Source organism: Coregonus lavaretus, assembly GCF_964263955.1.
Source record: "Coregonus lavaretus genome assembly, chromosome: 32".
Taxonomy (NCBI): domain Eukaryota; kingdom Metazoa; phylum Chordata; class Actinopteri; order Salmoniformes; family Salmonidae; genus Coregonus; species Coregonus lavaretus.
In genome coordinates this window covers 7,553,145-7,578,864 of record NC_140019.1, presented here as the reverse complement: position 1 = coordinate 7,578,864, position 25,720 = coordinate 7,553,145, and the positions used below count along the sequence as shown (strand labels likewise).

At 42.4% G+C, this 25,720-nt stretch overlaps 1 protein-coding gene across 2 annotated transcripts in view; it reads left to right on the top strand.

Moving 5' to 3' along the window:
* Window positions 1-25,720, top strand: part of LOC311107953 (protein FAM13B-like) — a 72,161-nt gene that overhangs the window by 27,862 nt on the left and 18,579 nt on the right. For both annotated transcript variants that reach the window (XM_084150580.1, XM_084150579.1), the window contains exon 7: window positions 8,567-8,700. In XM_084150580.1, the coding sequence (XP_084006706.1) occupies window positions 8,567-8,700 (134 nt within the window). The remainder of the gene's footprint in view (window positions 1-8,566; window positions 8,701-25,720) is intronic.

Below are 25,720 nucleotides of genomic sequence, written 5' to 3'. Positions count from 1 at the left end.
CCACGTCTGGAGGAAACCTGGCACCATCCCTACGGTGAAGCATGGGGGTGGCAGCATCATGCGGTGGGGATGTTTTTCAGCGGCAGGGACTGGGAGACTAATCAGGATTGAGGGAAATATGAATGGAGCAAAGTACAGAGAGATCCTTGATGGTAAACCTGCTCCAGCGCGCTCAGGACCTCGGACTGGGGCGAAGGTTCACCGTCCAACAGGACAACAACCCTAAGCTAACAGCCAAGACAACGCAGGAGTGGCTTGGGGACAAGTCTCTGAATGTCCTTGAGTGGCCCAGCCAGAGCTCAGACTTGAACCTGATCTAACATCTCTGGAGAGACCTGAAAATAGCTGTGCAGTGACGCCCCCCATCCAACCTGACAGAGCTTGAGAGGATCTGCAGAGAAGAATGGGAGAAACTCCCCAAATACAGGTGTGCCAAGCTTGTAGCATCATACCCAAGAAGAGGCTGTAATCGCTGCCAAAGGTGCTGAATACTTACAGTGGGGAAAAAAAGTATTTAGTCAGCCACCAATTGTGCAAGTTCTCCTACTTAAAAAGATGAGAGGCCTGTAATTTTCATCATAGGTACACGTCAACTATGACAGACAAAATGAGGAAAAAAAATCCAGAAAATCACATTGTAGGATTTTTTATGAATTTATTTGCAAATTATGGTGGAAAATAAGTATTTGGTCAATAACAAAACTTTCTCAATACTTTGTTATATACCCTTTGTTGGCAATGACACAGGTCAAACGTTTTCTGTAAGTCTTCACAAGGTTTTCACACACTGTTGCTGGTATTTTGGTCCATTCCTCCATGCAGATCTCCTCTAGAGCAGTGATGTTTTGGGGCTGTTGCTGGGCAACACAGACTTTCAACTCCCTCCAAAGATTTTCTATGGGGTTGAGATCAGGAGACTGGGTAGGCCACTCCAGGACCTTGAAATGCTTCTTACGAAGCCACTCCTTCGTTGCCCGGGCGGTGTGTTTGGGATCATTGTCATGCTGAAAGACCCAGCCACGTTTCATCTTCAATGCCCTTGCTGATGGAAGGAGGTTTTCACTCAAAATCTCACGATACATGGCCCCATTCATTCTTTCCTTTACACGGATCAGTCGTCCTGGTCCCTTTGCAGAAAAACAGCCCCAAAGCATGATGTTTCCACCCCCATACTTCACAGTAGGAATGGTGTTCTTTGGATGCAACTCAGCATTCTTTGTCCTCCAAACACGACGAGTTGAGTTTTTACCAAAAAGTTCTATTTTGGTTTCATCTGACCATATGACATTCTCCCAATCCTATTCTGGATCATCCAAATGCACTCTAGCAAACTTCAGACGGGCCTGGACATGTACTGGCTTAAGCAGGCGGACACGTCTCGCACTGCAGGATTTGAGTCCCTGGCGGCGTAGTGTGTTACTGATGGTAGGCTTTGTTACTTTGGTCCCAGCTCTCTGCAGGTCATTCACTAGGTCCCCCCGTGTGGTTCTGGGATTTTTGCTCACCGTTCTTGTGATCATTTTGACCCTACGGGGTGAGATCTTGCGTGGAGCCCCAGATCGAGGGAGATTATCAGTGGTCTTGTATGTCTTCCATTTCCTAATAATTGCTCCCACAGTTGATTTCTTCAAACCAAGCTGCTTACCTATTGCAGATTCAGTCTTCCCAGCCTGGTGCAGGTCTACAATTTTGTTTCTGGTGTCCTTTGTCAGCTCTTTGGTCTAGGCCATAGTGGAGTTTGGAGTGTGACTGTTTGAGGTTGTGGACAGGTGTCTTTTATACTGATAACAAGTTCAAACAGATGCCATTAATACAGGTAACGAGTGGAGGACAGAGGAGCCTCTTAAAGAAGAAGTTACAGGTCTGTGAGAGCCAGAAATCTTGCTTGTTTGTAGGTGACCAAATACTTATTTTCCACCATAATTTGCAAATAAATTCATAAAAAATCCTACAATGTGATTTTCTGGAATTTTTTTTCTCAATTTGTCTTTCATAGTTGACGTGTACCTATGATGAAATTTACAGGCCTCTCTCATCTTTTTAAGTGGGAGAACTTGCACAAATAGTGGCTGACTAAATACTTTTTTTCCCCACTGTATGTAAATGTGACGTTTCAGTTTTTTCTTTGTAATAAGTTTGCAAACATTTATGAAAACCAGTTTTTGCTTTGTCATTATGGGGTATTGTGTGTAAAACAATTTAATCAATTTTAGAATAAGGCTGTAACTTAACAAAATGTGGAGAAAGTCCGTTTCTGAATACTTTCCGACTGCGCTGTAGGTTACCCCACCGAGTCTCTCTCTCCTTGCAATTATGACATTAAACATAGGGCACGGAACAATTTTCAACCAAGGTGGTGAATGGTGTGATCTATCTTTAGATCTTTATGGAACATCTTGTACAATGTAATCTAGCTCCCACCATATTAGCAGCAGGCTCTGCACCGACTGCAGTGTCAACATCTAACATTAGGTACATTTCAAGGGATGTCAACTCAACTGATTCAGTTGAGACCTATTGCTATTCGTGGAACAGCCATCCTGGCTGAAAATGTACAGCAGCAAGCACTAATTGGTAATTGTAACAGATGTCTTGGTGTTTATAGTCTCCCTGTGTACATAGAAAACATCTGAGCCCACATGACCTGTCCTGCATAAGAGATGCTTTGTTTGCAGACTGTCTATATACAGTCGGGTCAAATTATTGGCACCATTTGATAAAGATGTAAAAAGAAAAAGGAAAAAAAAAAGACTATAAAATAAATAATAGAAATACTGAGTTATATTGTATGCAATTTTGTTTTATTATTTTATACTAATACATTTGATCAGATAAATATTTTGTTGAACAACTAATATATTTTCTCTCCAAAAGATGGGGGTCAACATTTGGTACCCCTGTTTTCAATACCTCACCTTGTGAGAATAACTGCACTGACCCTTTTTCTCAAATGTTTTATGAGATTGGAGAACACATTGGGAGGAATCTTAGCCCATTCCTCCATACAGAATCTTTCCAGATCCTTAATATACACTGCTCAAAAAAATAAAGGGAACACTTAAACAACACAATGTAACTCCAAGTCAATCACACTTCTGTGAAATCAAACTGTCCACTTAGGAAGCAACACTGATTGACAATACATTTCACGTGCTGTTGTGCAAATGGAATAGACAACAAGTGGAAATTGGAGGCAATTAGCAAGACACCCCCAATAAAGGACTGGTTTTGCAGGTGGTGACCACAGACCACTTCTCAGTTCCTATGCTTCCTGGCTGATGTTTTGGTCACTTTTGAATGCTGGCGGTGCTTTCACTCTAGTGGTAGCATGAGACGGAGTCTACAGCCCACACAAGTGGCTCAGGTAGTGCAGCTCATCCAGGATGGCACATCAATGCGAGCTGTGGCAAGAAGGTTTGCTGTGTCTGTCAGCGTAGTGTCCAGAGCATGGAGGCGCTACCAGGAGACAGGCCAGTACATCAGGAGACGTGGAGGAGGCCGTAGGAGGGCAACAACCCTACCTCCGCCTTTGTGCAAGGAGGAGCAGGAGGAGCACTGCCAGAGCCCTGCAAAATGACCTCCAGCAGGCCACAAATGTGCATGTGTCTGCTCAAACGGTCAGAAACAGACTCCATGAGGGTGGTATGAGGGCGTCCGACGTCCACAGGTGGGGGTTGTGCTTACAGCCCAACACCGTGCAGGATGTTTGGCATTTGCCAGAGAACACCAAGATTGGCAAATTCGCCACTGGCGCCCTGTGCTCTTCACAGATGAAAGCAGGTTCACACTGAGCACATGTGACAGACGTGACAGAGTCTGGAGACGCCGTGGAGAACGTTCTGCTGCCTGCAACATCCTCCAGCATGACCGGTTTGGCGGTGGGTCAGTCATGGTGTGGGGTGGCATTTCTTTGAGGGGCCGCACAGCCCTCCATGTGCTCGCCAGAGGTAGCCTGACTGCCATTAGGTACCGAGATTAGATCCTCAGACCCCTTGTGAGACCATATGCTGGTGCGGTTGGCCCTGGGTTTCTCCTAATGCAAGACAACGCTAGACCTCATGTGGCTGGAGTGTGTCAGCAGTTCCTGCAAGAGGAAGGCATTGATGCTATGGACTGGCCCGCCCGTTCCCCAGACCTGAATCCAATTGAGCACATCTGGGACATCATGTCTCGCTCCATCCACCAACGCCACGTTGCACCACAGACTGTCCAGGAGTTGGCAGATGCTTTAGTCCAGGTCTGGGAGGAGATCCCTCAGGAGACCATCTGCCACCTCATCAGGAGCATGCCCAGGCGTTGTAGGGAGGTCATACAGGCACGTGGAGGCCACACACACTACTGAGCCTCATTTTGACTTGTTTTAAGGACATTACATCAAAGTTGGATCAGCCTGTAGTGTGGTTTTCCACTTTAATTTTGAGGGTGACTCCAAATCCAGACCTCCATGGGTTGATACATTTGATTTCCATTGATAATTTGTGTGATTTTGTTGTCAGCACATTCAACTACCGGTATGTAAAGAAAAAAGTATTTCATAAGATTATTTCATTCATTCAGATCTAGGATGTGTTATTTTAGTGTTCCCATAATTTTTTTGAGCAGTGTATTTTGTCTGCACTTATGGGACTGCCCTCTTCAATTCATACCACAGGTTTTCAATGGCATTCAAGTCCGGAGACTGAGATGGCCATTGCAAAATGTACATTTTGTGGTCAATTAACCATTTCTTTGTAGATTTTGATATGTGCTTGGGTTTATTGTCTTGCTGGAAGATCTACTTCCGTTTCAGCTTCCTTGCAAGGCATCCAAGTTTTTGGCAAAAATATCCTGGTACTGGGTAAAATTCATTATGCGGTTGACCTTCACTGGTCCTCGGGCCATTGTTGAGGCAAAATAGCCCCATAACATCAAAGATCCACCACCAGGTATTTTCTGCATATGCATTGTTTTTTCGAAAGCCAAACCCACCGCTGGTGTGCATTGACAAATACCTTTTTATTTTCATGTCATATGGCCTCTGAGCATATAATATACTTCAGTATTTGTATTATTTATTTCATACTTTTTTGCTCATCTTCATCAAGGGATCCAATAATTCCGGACCCCACTGTACAGTCGTGGTCAAAGGTTTTGAGAATGACACAAGTATTGGTCTCCACAAAGTTCGCTGCTTCAGTGTTATGAGATATTTTTGTCCGATGTTACTATGGTATACTGAAGTATAATTACAATAATTCCATGAATGTCAAAGGCTTTTATTGACAATTACATTACGTTTATGCAAAGAGTCAATATTTGCAATGTTGACCCTTCTTTTTCAAGACCTCTGCAATCCGCCCTGGCATGCTGTCAATTAACTTCTGGGCCACATCCTGACTGATGGCAGCCCATTCTTGCATAATCAATGCTTGGAGTTTGTCAGAATTTGTGGGTTTTTGTTTGTCCACCTGTCTCTTGAGGATCAACCACAAGTTCTCAATGGGATTAAGGTCTGGGGGAGTTTCCTGGCCATGGACCCAAAATGTCGATGTTTTGTTCCCCGAGCCACTTAGTTATCACTTATTTATGCCCCAAACAATCGGAAAGGGGATTCATCAGAGAAAATGACTTTACCCCAGTCCTCAGCAGTCCAATCCCTGTACCTTTTGCAGAATATCAGTCTGTCCCTGATGTTTTTCCTGGAGAGAAGTGGCTTCTTTGCTGCCCTTCTTGACACCAGGCCATCCTCCAAAAGTCTTCGCCTCACTGTGCGTGCAGATGCACTCACACCTGCCTGCTGCCATTCCTGAGCAAGCTCTGCACTGGTGGTGCCCCGATCCCGCAACTGAATCAACTTTAGGAGAAGGTCCTGGCGCTTGCTGGACTTTCTTGGGCGCCCTGACGCCTTCTTCACAACAATTGAACCTCTCTCCTTGAAGTTCTTGATGATCCGATAAATGGTTGATTGAGGTGCAATCTTACTAACAGCAATATCCTTGCCTGTGAAGCCCTTTTTGTGCAAAGCAATGATGACTGCACGTGTTTCCTTGCAGGTAACCATAGTTAACAGAGGAAGAACAACGATTTCAAGCACCACCCTCCTTTTAAAGCTTCCAGTCTGTTATTCTAACTCAATCAGCATGACAGAGTGATATCCAGCCTTGTCCTCGTCAACACTCACCTGTGTTAACGAGAGAATCACTGACATGATGGCAGCTGGTCCTTTTGTGGCAGGGCTGAAATGCAGTGGAAATGTTTTTTGGGGATTAAGTTCATTTTCATGGCAAACAGGGACTTTGCAATTTAAATGCAATTCATCTGATCACTCTTCATGACATTCTGGAGTATATGCAAATTGCCATCATCAAAACTGAGGCAGCAGACTTTGTGAAAATTAGTATTTGTGTCATTCTCAAAACTTTTGACCTCGACTGTATAGGGCTGTCGATTGGTCGAAATGTTTAAATGTGGATTTTTCCAAATATAGACAGTAAAATCTGAAGATCTCGTACAACGCTGTGTACTACTCCCTTCACAGAATAGAAAGAGGAGTGGGAGTGATTCTAATGATCAGTTAGCCTTTTTAAAATGATAATCTTGGATTAGTGAACACAACGTGCCATTGGAACACAGGACTGATGGTTGCTGATAATGGGCCTCTGTACGCCTAATGTAGATATTCCATAAAAAATCAGCTGTGTTAAACAAATCAAAATATATTTTATTTTTGAGATTCTTCAAAGTAGCCTCCCTTTGCCTTGATGACAGCTTTGCACACTGATGACAGCTTCATGATGTAGTCACCTGGAATGCATTTCAATTAACAGGTGTGCCTTGTTAATTTGTGGAATATCTTTCCTTCTTAATGTGTTTGAGCCAATCAGTTGTTGTGACAAGGTAGGGATGGTATTATAATAATAATAATAATAATAATAATAATAATAATAATAATATGATGATAATATGCCATTCAGCAGACGCTTTTATCCAAAGCGACTTAGTCATGCGTGCATACATTTTTGTGTATGGGTGGTCCCGGGGATAGAACCCACTACCCTGGCGTTACAAGCGCCATGCTCTACCAGCTGAGCTACAGAGGACCACAGAAGATAGCCCTATTTGCTAAAAGACGAAGTCCATATTATGGCAGAAACAGCTCAAATAAGCAAAGGGAAACGACAGTCCATCATTACTTTAAGACATGAAGGTAAGTCAATTTGGAAAATTTCAAGAACATTTAAAGTTTCTTCAAGTGCAGTCGCAAAAAACATCAAGCACTATGATGAAACTGGCTCTTATGAGGACCGCCACAGGAAAGGAAGACCCAGAGTTACCTCTGCTGCAGAGGATATGTTCATTAGAGTTAACTGCACCTCAGATTGCAGCCCAAATAAATGCTAAACAGAGTTCAAGTAAAACATCTCAACATCAACTGTTCAGAGGAGACTGCGTGATTCAGGCCTTCATGGTCGAATTGCTGCAAATAAACCACTACTAAAGGACACCAATAAGAAGAAGAGACTTGCTTGGGCCAAGAAACACGAGCTATGGTCTGATGAGTTCAAATTTGAGATTTCTGGTTCCAACCACTGTGTCTTTGTGAGACGCAGAGTAGGTGAACGGATGATCTCCGCATGTGTGGTTCCCACGATGAAGCATGGAGGAGGTGGTGTGATGGTGTGGGCTGCTTTGCTGGTGACACTGTCTGTGATTTATTTACAATTCAAGGCACACTTAACAAGCATGGCTACCACAGCATTCTGCAGCAATACGCCATCCCATCTGGTTTGGGCTTAGTGGGACTATCATTTGTTTTTCAACAGGACAATAACCCAACACACCTCCAGGCTGTGTAAGGGCTATTTGACCAAGATGGAGAGTGATGGAGTGCTGCATCAGATGACCTGGCCTCCACAATCAACCCAATTGAGATGGTTTGGGATGAGTTGGACCGCAGAGTGAAGGAAAAGCAGCCAACAAGTGCTCAGCATATGTGGGAGCTCCTTCAAGACTGTTGGAAATGCATTCCTCATGAAGCTGGTTGAGAAAATGCCAAGTGTGCAAAGCTGCCATCAAGGCAAAGGGTGGCTACTTTGAAGAATCTAAAGTATATAAAATATATTTTGATTTGTTTGAACACTTTTTTTTGGTTACAAAATTTTTTGATTCCATATGTGTTATTTCATAGTTTTGATGTCTTCACTATTATTCTACAATGTAGAGAGTAGTAAAAATAAAAACCCTTGAATGAGTAGGTGTGTCCAAACTTTTGACTGGGAAGATATATATTTCTATATATATTGTATTTATTCATTTGCTACTGCTCGACTAAAAAAATCTTGGTCGACCAACAGCCTATCGACCAAACAATCGACCAGTCGACTAATTGGGGTCAGCCCTACCACTGTATTACATGTTGTTGTCTGGGTGGCACAGTTTGTAGTGGTAATGCTCAGTCAGTGTGTCCTGTCAGAGGTGTCATGTATGACGATACTTAAAACTCCTAGCCTACTTCTATGAAATGGCAGCTGTTGGAGTGGAGTGCCCCCCTTCTAAAATGTCCCCGACCCTTCTCTCTCCCCTGCAGATCACTGAGCTCCTGGACGATGAGAAATTAGAGGCGTGTGAGGAGCTGCCCCAGGACGGCGAGGGCGAGGAAGGCCCCCCCTCCGCATCGGAATCCCCCCAACACAGTAACACCCAGGTCACTCCCTCTTCAAGGTAAGATAAGATAATGAATTACTTTATGATGGGGAAATTTGGTTTGCGGCTCTGTGTATACGAAAATATATCAAGCAGAGAATTGGGCAATAAATTCAATGAGAATTGAAAGGTGCTGTTAAACAATGATTAATCTGTTTTACAGCTGGGCTATATATCCTGATGAATGTAACTATTTAGCTTGATAACAATAAATACAACGGAGAAAAAAAATCATCTTTATCAACAGTTACTTTACATTAGCGGCAAGGCACTATAAAACATTTTTTCAGTGCCAAGTAAAAACAACTGACATGGGAGCAAATTATTCAAAAAGTAAGGTATTTCATCTAATATATCCAGGGAATGCATGATTTGATATTTTGACGTGCAACCTGTCAAAATAGGATCCAAAATTATCAGTTTCCTTTGATGCTCTTCAGAGAATTTGCTGACATTTGTTCATATTGGCATATACGCTATATTATTCACTACCTGAGGAAGTGGAACTCAAAACACTCACTCTAAATATGATGATGTTGCTATTTAGCCATGTAGCCTAATTGATTAATCTATCAGTAAATGTATCAAAACCATACTAAAGCCTACTCCGGTTGTGAAATGGTGCCATGAACTCTTGAGGTGAGAAATAAATAATATACTCACAGAAAGCTGTGACTCTCCTCTCTGTAACTAGAACAACAGTTACATTGAAAACAAATGTTCCTGCAATTGCATTTTGAGCAACAGTCATATGCTTGTGCTTCTCAGAATGCATCTGTTCCTCCTCCATGTACACAGTGGGGAGTGGGAGTGAGAGTAGCTCGCTCACACAGCAAGCCGATAGCAAACAGGGACAGGCCGATTTTTAAATTTCATAGCAGGAATCAACAAAATACATAGGCTATTACTGTTGACCAAATAATGGTTTTAGAACAATCTACAGGAACGTTGTGTTTGTTACAATCAACAAATTACTGATATACATAAAATGCTTCGGTAAGAGGAAGGCAATGTCGGTGTCTTAATTTTCGGTTTATCGTCCCAGCTTTAATCTGTACACAGATCCCTCCATGTACTAATGTCATCTCCCAATCTCCCTGGCTGTAATGTTAACATACACCCACCTCATGTTTGTCTGTGGACATCAGGCTGAATATTTGCGTTGTGTGGGGGAATATATAGCGCCCAAATGTATGTCACATTCCAACCAAGCTGCCTGCTCCTCCATAGCTATGTTCTTGTATCTGGGTGAAGCCATAAAGATCTCTTACAGTATAATGTTATTGGGTCAGCTCAGCTCCCACATGAGTATTGCATAACTGGAATCGCAAGTCAACTGAACTTCAAGGATCAACAAAGTGCCTGCCCTGCCACAAAATGCTGAGCGATACGGCTTATTTATTATTACAGATCAAATCAAATTTTATTGGTCACATATTTAGCAGATGTTATTGCGGGTGTAGCGAAATGCTTGTGTTCCTAGCTCCAACAGTGCAGTAGTATCTAACAATTCACAAAAATACACACACATCTAAAAGTAAAAGAATGGAATTAAGAAATAGATCAATATTAGGACGAGCAATTGACTAAAATACAGTACAATAGAATACAGTATATACTTATGAAATGAGTAAAGCAGTATGTAAACATTATTAAAGTGACCAGTGATTCCATTTCTATGTACATAGGGCAACAGCCTCTAAGGTGCAGGGTTGAGTAACCGGGTGGTAGCCGGCTAGTGATAGCAATCAGGGTGGGAAATGTTCACGACATTTTTTACAAGGAGTACATAATTTGACATTTAGGATCACAATTAAATTATTTGAGTGTTTTAATGATAAGAAATTACTAAGTTCATAAATATAAGGTTTTAGGGGAGACAAATGTTCCACTGCCCCTTCAAGGGGCGGGCCGTTACCATGGTAACGGGGCACTCCGTCTCTGTCTCGGTCAGACATCTCTTCGCTAGCAGCAGACATTTGCAGCAAACCCAACTAATATTGAAAAACAACTAAACAATGTAACTAGCCAACTAGCCTTTCAGGCCACTTCGACCAACTTCTACATTTGGGCTTTGGATTTGGTGAAATAGACATTCTTACCTGACAATGCCAAAATCTACCTGCATTTGGCGGGTGACGTGTGTTCATTTCCCACCCTGATCGCGAACTAATTTTCAATCAGGTGACTCTACATGGGCTCCTGACCCCAAGTTTCAAGACACTGAGCAAAATAGTGTATTAGATCATGATCACTTTTTTTCTCATTCAATGTACTGAGCAAAATGGTGCTAGTTCAGACTACAGACTTTTCCCAGGACCAGGGTAGCAGCGTCTGCCATGTAAGCTGTGCTGATCTCCACTCTACTAAACGGATGAGTGTCTCCCTTCAAAAGTTCTGAGGTCTAGACATGAAAGAAAATCCTCTTTCCTTTAAGTCTTTCTGTTGATCTCATCTCCTCCTCTATCTGTTTAGTTCCATTGCACCTGCACCCACTTTGATCTCAGCGGAGTGCGAACAGGGCTATTGAGAGCTCTGCCACAGGGCGACCATACAGCAGCTGAATGTCAGACTGGTCTGGAATGACAGGCTGCTTAAATCGTATTAATGGAGAACAATTTTAGAGGGGCGAGTCTGTCGTTCCTTTCCACAGTTTTTTCTGTCTGTTTTTATGGCCACGCTCCTCCACATTCTGAACATACTGTTTAACACAGCCATTATCCGAGCATAAAGAACGATAGGGATTTAAGAGTGACTGTTATGGTATTCCTGGATTGTTTCAAGAGGTACAAGAGGCTGTAAAGATTCTCTAGTGCAACGTAAACTAAATATATTCAAGATAAAGATCCCAGTCAGCCACCAATTTAGAGCATAGGCCTCTAGATGATGTTCCGCTTTTCCTTGGGAACTTATTTACTTAGTTTGTTGGTGGTGTAGCTTCCTGTAAAGCTTTGCAGCTCTGCCTCTAGCCTCCTCCAGTGGGTTTGGGTGGCGCTTCCTGGCCCACTTGCCCTGTATTTAACCCTTTACACTCGTGCCCGTATACTGGTTGAAAATGGCACATTTGGGCGCTGATAAACGCATAAATTGGAAGGCAGTGGCTGCAGGGCTCACAACTAACTTTTTTTCCTCACTGTACCGTCCCGAAATGCAATTTCAACTGTCCCAAACTGAACTTGAACCATCCCAAAATTTAAATATATACAGTTGAAGTTGGAAGTTTACATACACTTAGGTTGGAGTCATTAAAACTTGTTTTTCAACCACTCCACAAATTTCTTGTTAACAAACTATAGTTTTGGCAAGTCGGTTAGGACATCTACTTTGTGCATGACACAAGTAATTTTTCCAACAATTGTTTACAGACAGATTATTTCACTTATAATTCACTGTATCACAATTCCAGTGGGTCAGAAGTTTACATACACTAAGTTGACTGTGCCTTTAAACAGCTTGGAAAATTCCAGAAAATGTAATGACTTTAGAAGCTTCTGATAGGCTAATTGACATAATTTGAGTCAATTGGAGGTGTACCTGTGGATGTATTTCAAGGCCTACCTTCAAACTCAGTGCCTCTTTGCTTGACATCATGGGAAAATCTAAAGAAATCAGCCAAGACCTGTCTGGTTAATCCTTGGGAGCAATTTCCAAACGCCTGAAGGTACCACGTTCATCTGTACAAACAATAGGAGGCAAGTATAAACACCATGGGACCACGCAGCCGTCATACCGCTCAGGAAGGAGACGAGTTCTGTCTCCTACTAGAGATTAACGTACTTTGGTGCGAAAAGTGCAAATCAATCCCAGAACAACAGCAAAGGACCTTGTGAAGATGCTGGAGGAAACAGGTACAAAAGTATCTATATCCACAGTAAAACGAGTCCTATATCGACATAACCTGAAAGGCCGCTCAGCAAGGAAGAAGCCACTGGTCCAAAACCGCCATAAAAAAGCCAGACTACGGTTTGCAACTGCACATGGGGACAAAGATCGTACTTTTTGGAGAAATGTCCTCTGGTCTGATGAAACAAAAATAGAACTGTTTGGCCATAATGACCATCGTTATGTTTGGAGGAAAAGCGGGGGGGGGCTTGCAAAGCCTAGGAACACCATCCCAACCGTGAAGCACGGGGGTGGCAGCATCATGCTGTGGAGGTGCTTTGCTGCAGGAGGGACTGGTGCACTTCACAAAATAGATGGTATCATGAGGAAGGAAAATGATGTGGATATATTGAAGCAACATCTCAAGACATCAGTCAGGAAGTTAAAGCTTGGTCGCAAATGGGTCTTCCAAATGGACAATGACCCCAAGCATACTTCCAAAGTTGTGGCAAAATGGCTTAAGAACAACAAAGTCAAGGTATTGGAGTGGCCATCACAAAGCCCTGACCTCAATCCTATAGAAGATTTGTGGGCAGAACTGAGAAAGCATGTGTGAGCAAGGAGGCCTACAAAACCTGACTCAGTTACACCAGCTCTGTCAGGAGAAATGGGCCAAAATTCACCCAACTTATTGTGGAAGGCTACCTGAAACGTTTGACCCAAGTTAAACAATTTAAAGGCAATGCTACTAAATACTAATTGACTGTATGTAAACTTCTGACCCACTGGGAATGTGATGAAAGAAATAAAAGCTTAAATAAATCATTCTCGCTACAATTATTCTGACATTTCACATTCTTAAAATAAAGTGGTGATCCTAACTGACCTAAAACAGGGAGTTGTTACTAGGATTAAATGTCAGGAATTGTGAAAAATTTAGTTTAAATGTATTTGGCTAAGGTGTATGTAAACATCAGACTTCAACTGTATATTTATTTATGTTTTGATATGTCAGCATGGGTCTAGGTCATTTGCAGTGTGTTTTAAAGTAATTGATATATTTCTGAAACAGATAAATACAGTCTATATTACAAAAACCTTTTTTGCATCTTAATGAAAACAAACATCCATTACATTATTAATAATTATAATGTATTAATTGAACATGCTAACCACATGTATACAATATATCTAAGAGAGAACAATGTTATTGTGAAATGGTTACTGAATAAACTTAAGTTAGAGACATTCCATTGCACCTCCAGCTGCCCCATTTAAACAACATAACACAACAATATACAATAATGAACGTGCGTGTGTGTGTTCCACAGCCTTCACTTACTCTGCTTCGCCCTCCCTCTTCAGTCACTGAAGAATGGTCGCCTTGACCTTTTTGAGCGCCACCACTTGCTAACGGCCAGGACCTAAAATGTGCTCTTTGGTACACCAGCCACTGTGGCAGGTAAATTTAAAAATCTACTAGCCATTCAGATTTTTTACCAGCCCAAATATATATTTTTTGCTAAAATTACACCAACAAAACACAAAAAAACAGATGAGTATGCTTTGTAATGTTTCTAAAACAATAAATGTATTACTAGTAAGAAGTAATGTGGTATATTGTTTAATTTCATTTCATTTTCAAAGTCTTTTAACCAAAATATCACAGCAGCCTGTAAATTAAATAAACTCTTATGCCTGCAATTCTAAAAATGAATGACAAAATAAACTCTTATGCCTGCACTTCTAAAAATGAATGACACTCAGCTCTTCACGTGCGCACGCACAGCATCCAGCCAGGATGTGTTGCAGCGTGAGGCAGAAATACTTTGCACATTTTACAGTATGCATTCGGTTTAGGTCAGGGAGATGCAACCATATTCTCTAAAATACCATAGTATCTAGTCGTAGCCTTCAGACAATGTAAATTCCACAGCAACTCCCGGCACACGAAACCTCAGCTCCGGACCGGCGGGCTGCAGACAGGCTAGGAGAGAGTAAAATGTGCATTCTAGTAGGCCTATTTGCCCAACATTGGAATGATATTGTAATATTATACATTTCCGTAACCTAAATAATTACATATGCGATGCCTAGCCAGCCATATCATTGTTTGAAACCTGGACGTTTTACATAGCCTATCTTACCTTGCTTTTAATAGCCTACACCCAAAATCCCACCATAGAAAAAAAGCGAAGATTTCCTGATATGCCATTTTAAACCAGCATTTCTTCTTCTACTGTCCAAAGGCAGTAAGGCACAATCCTATTGTTGCATCTTCAGATATTCCCTCTTTCTAAGTTTTTACCATTAGGCTGTATATCCATCTCTGTCGCATTATAAAAAATGCTCGGATCAGGTGTGCGTTCGAGAATGGTGTCCTCCCGTAATAGCATTTTGGAACATTCGCGCATATGGCAGAGACGAGTGAACACATTGCTGCACTTGTAATGTCAATTATTCGTAGTTTATCAACTTTTAAGCTAAATGTTGTGATCTGTTTCAACATTCTCGTCTTTGTGTTAAAAAATGTTAGTATGGAACCACTGTTGTATGCATTTTATATTTTTCTGGCCTATCATCCCCCAACTGTCCCAGCGTCTGTTTTGAACCGTCCCAGACATATTTTTTTATTGTCCCCAGAACGACGGAACCCCCTTAATTTGGAGCCCTGAGTGGCTGTACAGTAACATGCTTCATTAGACATGACGGCAGACCTCTGGCTCTGCGCTTCACAGCACTGGATGGGTTTTGACTGACAGCAGTTCTGAACTTCAACACCTTGCGCAACAAGAAGTTGCTCCATCCCTCCTGCTAATTGGGCAACTTTTGCTAATTTCTTGTTGTCAGAGTGAAGGGAATGCTTTAAATTAAGAGGACTATTGTTTTTTTTTAAGATGAGACGTTGAGGATTATAATAAATACTGCTTTGATGTCATACAAGCAAGCCAAACACCCTTTAGTCCAAATGTGCACTTTACATTTCCATATGATAAAACTCATGTCATATACATTGTCAACGTTTATGATCACTATGTTTGATGTACAGTTACAAGATGACATGGCGTCAAACCCTGGGTTGTTCTGAACAGAATGAGCCTATGTTTGTTTATTGTGAAGAAAATTTGCTGCGGCACATGCACCTGAATGCACTCGTGACTCCTTTCTATGCGCACCAAAATTAGTTTCCCTGAATTGCATTGTGAAAGCCTAACATTGTAATATCAGATTTTATAGCTTAGCTAGTCATGTTGGCAATAGACAAGCTTTCAAATGAAGCCCACCTGACCCAGATTGCGATTTTATAATGGACCGTTTTGGGATTTCATAAACAATGAATTATTTGATGGCGGGGATGCAACCAAACCAACTACAAGTGTGCTTGCTCAAGTTCATCAATGGCACAGCTAGGAGAACCAAAAAAAAGCAACTTATAGTTGAAGACTCTTCTTTGAGTCATAAAAGTGCATTGACATTTCCATGAATATTCTCATAATTTTACTGAATGTATTCAGATTTTTCAGATTTTGGTATCAACAAATGCGGCAAAAAGTACAGTAAATGTAACATGCACATAAAATCAACAGTGTAATGTTTGGATTCAGTTGTGTCAGGTGAACTGTTGTGTCCTCACCTTTTTGATATAATAATTTCCCCCATTATCTCCAAACTGTTCCCTTTCAATTGATACCGTGGGTATGCATATGCTTTTCATATTTCTTCTGTAAGAAACTTTTCAGTTTAGCCCTATCCATATAGGACAATTCCCACGAGTGTATGGGTAATTAAACCCACTAATCCCTAATCCACACAAACAGACAGCCACATGCACCACGGCAGGGGGAAATAGTCTACATGATTAGACAGGCTTGAGACAGTGACACACCCACAGCACACTGCACATATTGAGCTCCAAAAGTATTGGGACAGTGACACAGTTTTGGCTCTGCACTTTGGATTTGAAACTATACAATGGCTGAGGTTAAAGTGATGACTGTCAGCTTCAATTTACATTTTAGTCATTTAGCAGACGCTCTTATCCAGAGCGACTTACAGTTAGTGAGTGCATACATCATTTTTTATACTGGCCCCCCATGGGAATCGAACCCACAACCCTGGCGTTGCAAACGCCATGCTCTACCAACTGAGCTACATCCCTGCCGGTCATTCCCTCCCCTACCCTGGACGACGCTGAGCCAATTGTGCGCCGCCCCATGGGTCTCCCGGTCGCAGCCGGCTACGACAGAGCCTGGATTCGAACCAGGATCTCTAATGGCACAGCTAGCACTGCGATGCAGTGCCTTAGACCACTGCGCCACTCGGGAGACAATTTGTGGGTATTTCCATCCATATCAGGTGAATCGTTTAGAAATTACAGCACTTTTTGTATGGGCTCCCTATTTTAGGGGACCAAAAGTATTGGGACAAATTCACTTACGTATATTAAAGTAGTCAAAAGTTTAGGTTGGTCCCATATTCCTAGCACGCAATGATTACATCAAGCTTGTGATTACAAACTTGTTGGATGCATTTGCTGTTTGTTTTGGTTGTTTCAGATTATTTTATGCCCAATTTTTTAAATGAATGGTAAATAATGTATTGTGTCATTTTGGAGTCACTTTTATTGTAAATAAGAATAGAATATGTTTCTAAACACTTCTACATGAATGTGGATGTTACCATGATTACGGATAATCCTGAATGAATCGTGAATAATGTGAGAAAGAAAAATGCTAACCACCTCTGTTATTGTAATGGTGAGCGGTTAGCATGTCTTGGGGGGTATAATATTTGTGCGTCTAACTTTCTCACATTATTCACGATTCATTCAGGATTATCCGTAATTATGGTAGCATCCACATTACTGTAGAAGTGTTTAGAAACAAATTCTATTTTTATTTACAATAAAAGTGACTCCAAAATTACACAATACATTATTTACCATTGGGCACAAAATGATCTGAAACACAACCAAAACAAACAGCAAATGCATCCAACAATTTTCTATAGCCACAATCTTGATGTAATCATTGCGTGCTAGGAGTATGGGACCAGTATGGGACTAAACTTTTGACTACTTTAACATACATACAGTGGGGAGAACTAAGTATTTGATACACTGCCGATTTTGCAGGTTTTCCTACTTACAAAGCATGTAGAGGTCTGTAATTTTTATCATAGGTACACTTCAACTGTGAGAGACGGAATCTAAAACAAAAATCCAAAAAAATCACATTGTATGATTTTTAAGTAATGAATTTGCATTTTATTGCATGACATAAGTATTTGATACATCAGAAAAGCAGAACGTAATATTTGGTACAGAAACCTTTGTTTGCAATTACAGAGATCATACGTTTCCTGTAGGACTTGACCAGGTTTGCACACACTGCAGCAGGGATTTTGGCCCACTCCTCCATACAGACCTTCTCCAGATCCTTCAGGTTTCGGGGCTGTCGCTGGGCAATACGGACTTTCAGCTCCCTCCAAAGATTTTCTATTGGGTTCAGGTCTGGAGACTGGCTAGGCCACTCCAGGACCTTGAGATGCTTCTTACGGAGCCACTCCTTAGTTGCCCTGGCTGTGTGTTTCGTGTCGTTGTTATGCTGGAAGACCCAGCCACGACCCATCTTCAATGCTCTTACTGAGGGAAGGAGGTTGTTGGCCAAGATCTCGCGATACATGGCCCCATCCATCCTCCCCTCAATACGGTGCAGTCGTCCTGTCCCCTTTGCAGAAAAGCATCCCCAAAGAATGATGTTTCCACCTCCATGCTTCACGGTTGGGATGGTGTTCTTGGGGTTGTACTCATCCTTCTTCTTCCTCCAAACACGGCGAGTGGAGTTTAGACCAAAAAGCTCTATTTTTGTCTCATCAGACCACATTACCTTCTCCCATTCCTCCTCTGGATCATCCAGATGGTCATTGGCAAACTTCAGACGGGCCTGGACATGCGCTGGCTTGAGCAGGGGGACCTTGCGTGCGCTGCAGGATTTTAATCCATGACGGCGTAGTGTGTTACTAATGGTTTTCTTTGAGACTGTGGTCCCAGCTCTCTTCAGGTCATTGACCAGGTCCTGCCGTGTAGTTCTGGGCTGATCCCTCACCTTCCTCATGATCATTGATGCCCCACGAGGTGAGATCTTGCATGGAGCCCCAGACCGAGGGTGATTGATCGTCATCTTGAACTTCTTCCATTTTCTAATAATTGCGTCAACAGTTGTTGCCTTCTCACCAAGCTGCTTGCCTATTGTCCTGTAGCCCATCCCAGCCATGTGCAGGTCTACAATTTTATCCCTGATGTCCTTACACAGCTCTCTGGTCTTGGCCATTGTGGAGAGGTTGGAGTCTGTTTGTGTGTGGACAGGTGTCTTTTATACAGGTAACGAGTTCAAACAGGTGCAGTTAATACAGGTAATGAGTGGAGAACAGGAGGGCTTCTTAAAGAAAAACTAACAGGTCTGTGAGAGCCGGAATTGTTACTGGTTGGTAGGTGATCAAATACTTATGTCATGCAATAAAATGCAAATTCATTACTTAAAAATCATACAATGTGATTTTCTGGATTTTTGTTTTAGATTCCGTCTCTCACAGTTGAAGTGTACCTATGATAAAAAATTACAGACCTCTACATGCTTTGTAAGTAGGAAAACCTGCAAATACTTGTTCTCCCCACTGTATAAGCAATTTTCCCAATAAGCTGTGCGCGTGAGCTACCGTACACCTCCAGGACTGCATCGCAGAAGAAATACCAGTCCGCACAGAGACGCAAGAGATTGAACTTCATTGAGTTTGCACTATATAGATCAAAGTTTTTTTTCTGTGATCGAATCAACATTATATCGGCCCTTTTCAATGCAACGAACCAAAACATAACTAACTTTGCAAGATTTAAGTCTGTGATTTTGTTGTAGGCAGATCCAGAGTGCAACGGAGTAGAATTCTATTGGCAGGGGTAGCCCACGAGTGGTCTTTCAGTCACTTGCGAGTGAATGCGCTTTTCAGATCAGTTCAGAGCTCAGAGCCGTACGTGTGCACATTTGTTGATTATTCTTTGCTTGTTAGCGAGTTATTAGCCCAGTTATAGATAAGTATAGGTCAGCAATGGGGATTACTGCATACAACAAGAGCACAAAACATGTAGGCTACATTTCAAGCTGTCTTTGAAAAGCCAGTCAGGTAAAAAGCGCATGTCTTAATTAAAGGGGCAGTGTTGTATTTTGAGACAGGCTTGAATATGCAAATAAGCCAATATGCAGAGGGGTGGCCTACATTGTTGAATTCTCTGTATGCTAATAGTAATTCATTTTCTTTTGTAAAGTGGTTTCTTGCATCGTACAACACAATGCAATTTACAGTCACCTATTTGGCCCATGGTGTTGTAGACCATGTAAAAAATCATTAATGTCAAGCCCTTCATAATGTAAAAACATTTTTAAGAGTCTCATGCAATGTAGGCCTGCATTGAACACCACATATAGGCTATATCATAGAAATCAAAAGCTATTTCCATGTGAAAATGTTATAGGATTTGCTCCATTGATTTTGTTGGTAGGCCTACATTATGCTCAAATAGCCACAATAGCCTATTGGCTACTGCTTAAAACTGTAAGGGTACAGCCACGGTGTTCACTGTGAACGCGCCGGACGTTGCACAGAATTCTCACAACGTTTAAGTTTTCGCCCACAAGACCAAAAATTTGCTCAGTGCCCCAGACAATTTGAGGGAACATTGCATATAAGTGAATATTTCCCAATACTTTTGGTCCCCTAAAATGGGGGAACTAAGTACATAAAGTGCTGTGATTTCTAAAGCTGACACTTTAACCTCCATAGTCATTGTATCATTTCAAATTCAAAGTGCTGGAGTACAGAGCCAAAACGACAAAATTCACTGTCCCAATACGTTTGGAGCTCACTGTATTTGTTACCAGTATTTACTGGTTGTTTTCCCGCTTTGACATCCAATCCATACACACAACAGCCTTGTTTTGGCCCCTGCACGGGAGTTGAAAAACAACCATGACACTGGTGGGTTGGCACGCGCTTCAGGGCTATTGTTTTCCCATCGACCCTACTGCTGAAGTGTTTAATACCTTTGTGGTATGCCTAACAAGGACAGAGAAGGCCCTTTTCGGCCAACTTGACCTCTCCCTCTGTGCCTCCGGCTTCTGAATCATTTCACCAAGGAGCCAGTGAAGTGTGGTAGTTGTGGGGGGTGTATGTACAGTGCATTCGGAAGGTATTCAAACCCCTTGACTTTTTCCACATTTTGTTACGTTACAGCCTTATTCTAAAATTGATTACATTTGGTTTTTTCCCTCATCAATCTACACAAAATTCCCATAACGACAAAGCAAAAACAGGTTTTTAGACATTTTCACACACAAAAATGAATAGGAAATATCACATTTACATAAGTATTCAGACCCTTTACTCAGTACTTTGTTGAAGCACCTTTCGGCAGTGATTACAGCCTCAAGTCTTCTTGGGTATGACGCTACAAGCTTGGCACACCTGTATTTGGCGAGTTTCTCCCATTCTTCTCTGCAGATCCTCTCAAGCTCTGTCAGGTTGAATGGGGAGTGTCGCTGCACAGCTATTTTCAGGTCTCTCCAGAGATGTTCGATCGGGTTCATGTCCGGGCTCTGGCTGGGCCACTCAAGGACATTCAGAGACTGGTCCCGAAGCCACTCCTGCGTTGTCTTGGCTGTGTGCTTAGGGTCGTTGTCCTGTTGGAAGGTGAACCTTCACCCCAGTCTGAGGGCCTGAGCGCTCTGGAGCAGGTTTTCGTCAAGGATCTTTCTGTACTTTGCTCCGTTCATATTTCCCTCGATCCTGATTAGTCTTACAGTCCCTGCTGCTGAAAAACATCCCCACCGCAGGATGCTGCCACCACCATGATTCGCCGTAGGGATGGTGCCAGGTTTCCTCCAGACGTGACGCTTGGCATTCAGGCCAAATAGTTAAATCTTGGTTTCATCAGACCAGAGAATCTTGTTTCTCATGGTCTGAGAGTCCTTTAGGTGCCTTTTGGTAAACTCCAAGCAGGCTGTCATGTGCCATTAACTGAGCAGTGGCTTCCGTCTGGCCACACTACCATAAAGGCCTGATTGATGGAGTGCTGCAGAAGCAGTTGTCTTTCTGGAAGGTTCTCCCATCTCCACAGAGGAACTCTGGACCTATGTCAGAGTGGCCATCAGGTTCTTGGTCACCTCCCTGACCAAGGTCCTTCTCCCCCGATTGCTCAGTTAGGTCGGGTGGCCAGCTCTAGGAAGAGTCTTGGTTGTTCCAAACTTCTTCCATTTAAGAATGATGGAGGCCACTATGTTCTTGGGGACCTTCAATGCTGCAGACATTTTTTGGTACCCTTCCCTAGATCTGTGCCTCGTCACAATCATATTTCGGAGCTCTACAGGCAATTCCTTCGATCTCATGGCTTGGTTTTTCCTCTGACTTGCACTGTCAACTGTGTGTCCTTATATAGACAGGTGTGTGCCTTTCCAAATAATGTCCAATCAATTTAATTTACCACAGGTGGACTCCAATCAAGTTGTAGGAACATCTCAAGGATGATCAATGGAAACAGGATGCACCTGAGCTCAATTTCGAGTCTCATAGCAAAGTGTCTGAATACTTATTTTTTATTTTTAGTCATTTAGCAGACGCTCTTATCCAGAGCGACTTACAGTTAGTGAGTGCATACATTTTCTTCATACTGGCCCCCGGTGGGAAACGAACCCACAACCCTGGCGTTGCAAGCACCATGCTCTACCAACTGAGCTAAGGTATTTTTAATATATTAGCAACATTTCTAAAAACCTGTTTTTGCTTTGTCATTATGGGGTATTGTGTGTAGATTGATAAGGAAAAAAATAATTTGATCAATTTTAGAATAAGGCTGTAATGTAACAAAATGTGGAAAAAGTCAAGGGGTCAGAATTCTTTCTGAATGCACTGTATGTGCTTATCCTGGTCGTTCTGTAAAGGCTGGGGGGATTTGGGTGGTGGCTGGACTTGACATTTTAGTCATTTAGCAGACACTCTTATCCAGAGCGACTTACAGGAGCAATTAGGGCTAAGTGCCTTGCTCAAGGGCACATCATCAGGTTTTTTTCACCTTGTCGGCTCAGGGGATTTGAACCAGCCCAACACTACTGGCCCAACACTCTGACCGCTAGGCTGCCATTTTGGGGTTGGGGGGATAGAGAAAGGCTTTGGGTGGCAGCTGCTGCAGAATCGGGGCCCAGTCCCAGACAGACTCATGCAGTTGACATTAAATGCCTTAATCAATGTAGATAGAAGGGTGGAGTTGGGGCATGCGCTGAAATTAACAAAGATTAAAAGGCAACCAACAGAATTGGTGGCTGCCTATATCCCCCACAACTATTGCTGTGATGCCAGGGATTCTTTTGCAGTCACAGTTCTGCCTTTGAAGGAATGTGTGGTATTATGTTGTCATGTATTTTATAAATGTCTAATTAAATAGTCTTAAATGTTCCTCATTACTCAATTGACCATCCTCAACAAAAAAATTGATTATTTGGTGGACACTATTGCTTAAATGAAATCATGATGGTGGTCATTGGTCAACAGTAACACTTGACTGGTCATGTCCGATGTGGTTCGGTCATGGATAGGGTTGCAAAGCTACCAGTAATTTACCAAAGTTACCAGGATCTTTAGTAATTTTGGTAATTAAAAGAAAATCTATGGCAATCTATCGTAACTTTGGTCGTTTATACTTGAATAAGAGTATTCATATATATATATATATATATATATATATATATATAGTATTTATTTATTATATCTGTGTCCATATTATCCATGATTTTCTAATAGATAGACCATGTAGTTCAAGAGAAAATAGCCTAATTAATGAAAAAATCAACAATGGCATTATTTTCAATTAACTCTGCAACTTTTCCAACTATTGACTTTTCTTCAACTGCCACCAGTTTGACACAAACATTGACCACAAGTACATATTGACATAGTGAAATAAATGTGTAAAAAAAGATATATAATGGATATTATGCTTAAACCCTCATGTTAAACACCAATGGTGTTCACTAAGTTAATGGTTTATATTTAGGATAATGTTTTAATGCTTTGTCATTCTATTTTATATTTGATTGATTTGTCATACATTTTACATGTGTTAAGGCCACACAGGGCTAGAGATAATTAGACACCTGTGATAATCTGAAGTTCCCAAAAGGGACACTAGATGTCTTTTTGATAGATTACATAAAATCCTTGAAAGATACCAAAATTCGGATAGTTTACTGGTAAACTTCTAAAGTTTCCAGTAATATACCCTTTGCAACCATAGTCACAGAGGGAGAAAGTGCAGGCTTTGCTGACTTGTTTGTGCAGAGCCTTGACAGCTATTAAGCCTGGCAGCGACAGCTCCCATCAAATCTAAATATAAGCCTGTTGGACCGTCTGCCATATCCTGTTCCCTGTTCCATGGAAAGTATTTTTCATGAGGCACAAAAATAAACTCCAGTGATGAAGACTAGCGTTCTTGAGACACGCTGTTTGGTGAGGTTTGGGACAGGGGAATGTGTGAACAGCTGTTAGTGCCATAATGACTGTCTGAGGGAGGTGGCAGGGTCACAGACCTCCCTCCTCCTACCCTCCACCTGTCCTCCTTCCCTCACCCTTTCACCTCTCCAACTCATGAGTGCCTGCCTGCGTGCCTTCCCTCACAACACCACTAGGCCAGCCAGCCGCTTGTGTCCCTTTTCCCTAGATAGTGCACACATTTTGACCAGACCCCATAGGGACCACTATATATAGGGACTAGGGTGTCATAGCCAGAGGTTCAACCTGTTCTCCTTGCCATAGTCCACCTTCTCCAGCCAGACCTGTCCTGAGGAGCCTGTGGACATTATTATGAGACTTTTCAGGCCACTGCATGCCACAGAAACCTGCCCCTCTTATATGTGTCAACGGAACACTTGCTGTCTCTTTCATGAGGGCGGCTGAGTGATAGCCCAGTACTCATCGTGGACACATACAGGCGTTTACATGGTTAGCAGCACCCTACAAGGTGGACACCTGCTCCTGTCGTGGCCTGTGCCCATCAAAACAACTGCCTCCTACTACTTCTATTCCATATACCCCCTCCTGATATTGGGATCTACTCCTTGCTTTATTTTGAGTAGCTGATAATTTAATGTCCACTGCTCTTCCAGCTACCTCCCATCCCCTTCACGTCTTAGTTACTTCTTACTGCCCCCCTTTCCCATCTTACCTCATCTCACTACCTGATTTATCAAGGCAATAGGCACCAGAGCCAGATACTGTATTCAGCATATATTGCTCTGATAGGCAGGCACTACACTGTGCTTGGAAAATGATATCCATGCGACCTAGATAGCAAACATATAATGTTATGAGTTCTCACCCACAGTACTTGGACAGGCTTCTCATCTTACATTCCTAGGAGTTCTGACACACTTTCCACCCAGGAAAGATTAATTTTATCGCAACTTAACTGTGGCAATGATAAATGGGTCAAGCAAGATAGGATTAACAACAAACCTGACCCGCTTCCTGCTAGTGGACACAATGAAGCATTCTCAGAACACGTGGGACTCACTGAACCGTTCCGTCATCATCAGTTCAGATGGTCCTGTGACCTGGCTCAGGATGTATGTGATGTGTAACTGTGTGTGTGTTCCGTATCACTCAGAGACAAACATAGATATGAGCAAGCAGAAGTAAATGGCTAAAGAGGGCCTGTGATTCAGTGTCTGGGTGTGGCCTGGCCAGTGCCCACACTGTCCCCCTAGGTGCACTCCTGTCAGAGCTGTAAATGAGACTGCCCTGCCAGTGAGCCAAGCCTATGATTGAATAGGATGTCAGTGGGTGCATGCGGACATAGGGGTGATGTGCAGGTTAGATAAAAGCCAGTGGGTGACAGGTGTCAGTGTACGGGGGGCTGCTATGTTGTAGTCCAGTTTTTACTGGGCGTCGGTTGGGGAAGCCCGCCCCCCTCGGGCCAGGTGATTGGCCAGCGGTGTTGGTTTCCCGGTTGCGTCAGGCAGCCCTGTATTTGAGCAGGGTTCTGGATTGTTTACTGCAGCACTTTTCAGCAGAGAGTCCCGAGCCCAACACGACGCAGTCAGCCAGTCAGCTGAGGACAGAGCTTTCCACAATATGTACCCAGGCAGTCAGGATTTGCTATTCGACCTGCTCATAC